This window comes from Mastomys coucha, unplaced genomic scaffold (assembly GCF_008632895.1).
Source record: "Mastomys coucha isolate ucsf_1 unplaced genomic scaffold, UCSF_Mcou_1 pScaffold14, whole genome shotgun sequence".
Lineage (NCBI taxonomy): Eukaryota > Metazoa > Chordata > Mammalia > Rodentia > Muridae > Mastomys > Mastomys coucha.
Genome location: NW_022196896.1, coordinates 12,577,062 through 12,582,062, shown reverse-complemented (window position 1 = coordinate 12,582,062; position 5,001 = coordinate 12,577,062). Strand labels below are relative to the sequence as shown.

General features: G+C 38.1%; 1 protein-coding gene across 3 annotated transcripts in view; it reads right to left on the bottom strand.

The window, feature by feature from the left end:
* The window catches only part of Fhl5 (four and a half LIM domains 5), a 42,898-nt gene that overhangs the window by 2,987 nt on the left and 34,910 nt on the right, over positions 1–5,001 (bottom strand). For all 3 annotated transcript variants that reach the window (XM_031366481.1, XM_031366479.1, XM_031366480.1), the window contains one exon: positions 4,614–4,800. In XM_031366481.1, the coding sequence (XP_031222341.1) occupies positions 4,614–4,800 (187 nt within the window). The remainder of the gene's footprint in view (positions 1–4,613; positions 4,801–5,001) is intronic.

Here is a 5,001-nt window from a genome sequence, read left to right as displayed (position 1 = left end):
AAAAAAAAAAAAAAAAAAAAAAAAAGAAACCCTAGCTAAGATGTGTACGAATTAATTAAAGCTTTAAAGCTTTAATAAGATAATTGTAAGAGTAAAGCTCTGTGGATACATAAATAATCTCTTTCAAAGAACTAATTAGTGAATGTGTAGGACATTGATGCCTATGAGTTATTCTCAATTTTATGGAGCCACATACAAGTGGCAAATGTAAAAGTAGCCATACAATTTTGCAAGGAAGAAAAATTGAGACATCTAGCAGTAGGATTCTAAAGTGTAGTCCAACCCTTGAAGTTTTTGCAAATTGTTTCAAATTTGGTTGTGTTTACTTCCTTAGGTCACCAGGGTCATTTGCAGTAACTTTTTTAGCAATCAAATCTGCGGCTGGATGTGGCAGTACATGTCTTTAATGCTAGCATTTGGCGGGCAGATTTATGGGAGCTTGAAGCCAGCCTAGTCTCCATATTGAGTAGTATATATCTGAGAATCTGTGGGTAACCAGAGCTACATATTGAGAATCCATCTCAAAAAAAAAAAAAAAAAAAAAAAAAAAAAAAAAAGGGACAAGAAACTGTTGACACCTATTTCAACTGGCATTCTTTGTACCTAATAAACCAAGAAAATTAAAGATAGTATTTGTTGAGTTCTGGAGGTTATCACTCTCCAGCCTAAGTCCCAACACATGTATAACCTTGTTTAACCTTCATAGAGCAATGAAGAGCATCACATTCAATTTGTAGATAAATACTAAGAAACAGTGAAGTTTAGCCGGTTACCTAAGCTTACTAGCTGGCAAGATCTGTCTCTGATTCTGCAGTCTAGCTGCGCAGCCTATGATATTAACTTCACTAAGTAAACGTTATCTTTGTGTAGAACATAATTATTGAGCCCATTAGTGCATCTTTCTGTAGAAACTTAGTGCTTGAAACTCTATGTTCTTTAAATAAAAAGAATGGGAGGGAAGCTAATACGTGATCTTTTTCTGGCTCACTTTGTAGCTATGGCAAGTGTGGGTCTCCAGGGGAAGTTGTTTATCAATAATCACACAGTAGTCAGCAACTCAGGCAGTACCAAGATCCTGTGATGCCAAGTGGAGAGTACTTCTATCGCATCAAGTTGCTTCATCTAGCTCAGATAATTCAAGAGGTAGTGAGCATCTTAAAAGAGGAGAGATACTTATACTCCCAAATAAGTGTGGCTCTCATCTCTCATCAAAAAATACTTCTCTTTAGAGCAAATGGAGACCATTGCAAAAAGGAAAAAAAAAAAAACACAGTTGGACAAAATGCAGAGATGGCATGGAGCCCAGCCCCAACAGTTACAGCTGCAACACAACCCCTGCACTTGACTATCAGGGGCGTCTCTGAAGAGGGAATAGACTATCAAGTGTGTGAGTTATGTCTCCTAGAGAAGGCTGCATTAACAGTACCTGAAGAGTGACACTATCAATACATACAGAAGGCGAAAAAAAAAATCTCACTGATTCCAACCCCTAGACAAAGAACTACCCCAGACAACTATACAACCCCTAGAACTATAGGTAACTAATGATTGGGGAGCTAGGGAGAACTGACCCCTCCCAGGGAGTACTGCCTTAATTAGTTATCTAGTACAAAGAGGTCATCCCTGAAAACATATGCACACAAACAGATGCTGTAGGTTGTACTTATTATATATCTGTCTGTGTGTACGTGTGTGTGTGTGTGTGTGTGATACAACAACAATCAGTAGACAGTGACTATCAAATTGAGAGTGAAGGGGGAAATGGGAAGAGTTTGAGAAGAGGAGATGGGAAGGGATAAAGGGAAAAAGGGAATGGAAGTGTTGTAATTATATTTCGATTAAAAATAAAACCAAGCTGGGTGGTGGTGGCTCACGCCTTTAATCCCAGCATTTGAGAGGCAGAGGCAGGTATATTTCTGAGTTCAAGGCCAGCCTGGTCTACAGAATGAGTTCCAGGACAGCCAGAGCTGTACAGAGAAACCCTGTCTCAAAAAAACAAAAACAAAAACAAAAAAATAAATAAATAAAAAAGTAAAAAAAATAAAAAATAAATAAAACCAAAAAAGAAAATAATAGTTGTATCTGAAATTAGTTCAACTGAAGCCAATTCATTGTAACAGCATCAGCAAATTACATATACCCACTTGTAGGTAGATTTAGTTAATATAGGATACTATACTAAAAACATTCTAACATAAATAGATTCTCTTAAAATTAATATTGATTTTAAATTGTATTTATCTACAGAATGCAGCATATCATCATATGCATGCACTATGGAATGCCTAAATCAATCTAATTAACATGCATTACTTCAGATACAGCCTTTAAAATTCAGTCTTTTTTAGATTTTCAATTATATAATAGATTATCATTCACTGTAGTCAGCACAATGTGCAGTAAGTTTCCCAAACTTGAACTTATCTGCAAGAATACATAGCTCCTTAGGTGCCTAAAGGTTTCCACAACTTCACAACTGTCTGAAGAAAAATACATAACATTCCCAGCATTCTTTGTTGTATGTTAACTCATAGGGCTCCAGTTTAAAGAAGCCTGATTTTGAGGCTTTACATGTATTTAAGAAATATTAGAATGAGCTCAAAGTTTTTGCATGCATTTCAGTCTGGAGACAATCCTTAGAAATTACTTTAGACTGACCCTTCTTGCTTAAATGCTACCACATTCAGATTAGTTTTCAGTCTGGTATTTCGTCTTATGTTATTGTATAAAAAAGGGTTGGCTTCTGTCCATACAGAATGAAGCTTGGTGGTACCTTCACTAGAAACATCATGTAGGCACAGGAGTCTATCATGGATCGGAATTGAACCCCATCAAGTTAAGGTCTTGTGAAGGCTCTGTGAGATTGTCATTAACTGTGAGAATTCTCAAAGAGCTGTAAAAATATTTTGAATTATTTAACACCTTAATTTTCTCATTACAGGGCCTCTTTTTCTTGCCCAATTCAAATGAAATTAGAGCAAACTGTGATGGGAGGATTTCCTAGGGAGAATCTGGAGTTCTGGTGCTATTGAACCTCAGGAAGTCCCTCATTCTAATAGGGATGGGGCTGGTAACTGGCTCTCTTTACAGGAGCTGCTAGAAAAGAGAAGGGAAGAGAGTGGAGTGAAGTGGTTAGGAGCACATGCTCAGAAGCTCAGTGGTCCGGAATTCTTAATGTGAGACCTTGAAAGAGCCAAGGAGATGGGTAACACTGCTTAATGGTAGAAGTAGCATGTGAGGGACAGAGAGGACCTGTCCTTTAACAGGGCAGCCTCTCTGCTGCTTAGAAGAGTGACTTAGGGACTGAGAAGGCAGCCTGACTGTGGCAAGCTCTTAATGTGCTTTAAGTGGCAACAATGGATTTACTTGAGTTCTCTTCCCAACCCTGCCAATTAAATATTGGCCAAGTAAACCTGTCTGCTAGCCAAACACTTCTAGGGACCCGTGTGAATATGAAAAACATGATGCCCCTATATAGACACACAAGGTTGTGCTTAACCTGGAAACCACTTTCTCTTTTTACAAGTGGAAAACCTTTCATTTTAGCTTAGCACAGCAAGTATTGTCCTTTATTTGAAAATGCATATAGATTCAACAGAGACTTGGGGAGGAGAGGAGAGTAGGGGAGGGAGGGAGGGGGGAGGGAGGGATGGGGGAGGGAGGGGAGAAAGTGAGAAAGAGGGAGAGAGAGACTTGAAGTTGGAGTAAGAAAGGGAATAACTTCATTTGTTCTTATGCAATCTGAGCAAAAAAATGAAATATGTTCTAAAAATACTGGGAGTGGAAAGTGGAAATGCAGCTCTGTCACATTACTAATGACAATAAATTGTCTGGAAGGACAGCTGCTGGGTTTCTCCAGTCTCATGCTGGCTTCAGCCTCTTTACCACAGGATTAACATTTTAGAGATGTTTCTGAGAAAAAACACAATGCACTCCTCCAGCCCTGTGAGAAGCTACTTAGTATGGATCAGATTTGTCATCTACATTATTTTTCAAGCCATGTCTCATGTACTTTGCTTCTTTAGTAGAATGCTATATTGCTTTCTTTCATAATCAAAGTTGCTGCAAGTGAATACAGGTAAAGGAGTAATACATTTGTTAAAAGCATCTAAAACAGAAATCTAACCACTTCCTGTTCTATGCTACTCTAACTACAGCTTTGGCTATTTTATAGAATAGTTGGATTTAATTAAAGGCTTTTGTATTTTAAATCTGTTTTGGCTCTTGTTGGAAAGTAGGATTGTGATTTAATAGTACCCTTCTGCCCTCTCAACTCCTCAAAGACTCTCAAATTGGACCTCCTTATTAGAGCCTTCTCTGACCTTTTAGCTTACCTGTTTTCCTACCTTGGACTGTGACTATCCTTGGAAAACATACAAGTAGGTTTAATATTTACTTTTTACAGTGTCACCACCTAAATTATACCCTGTCATTTCCTTGAGAGGCCCATGTAAAGTTTAGATTTATTAGTGAGTAGTTACTTGTGTGCATCTCAAAAGAAAATGTAACTGATAGAAATTACATATTTATTTGCATTTCCTAAATTTACTAGGTAGCGTTTTCCATAGTTCTAACCGCATCATGGTGGAACCATACTGAGATGAAGTGCTTACCAGTGATGGGTTTGTTGCAGGCTGCACACTTTTTAGCATAAAGATGGTTGTAGCAATCCAGGCAGAATGGGAAATCATCCTTTGACATAAATGCCTCCTCATAAAGCTCTTTCCTGCAGCCGCTGCACAGAAAACACTCTTTATGCCATATCTGGTCACGGAAGGTTATCCCACCAGAAGTTATCACCTGCCAAAGCATCATCAGAACAGCAATGAGCATGGGTACCCTTGCAATTCAGACAATCTCATGCTTCTCTGTCCCCACACTTGGTGCTCTCAGCTATGTACTACATTGTATTAGGATGCTTTGCTTGCTTGAAAATGAGGGTTTTTAGAAAACCACATGAGAATCCAAATCTTATAGAGATCATATAGAACATCAAAAATG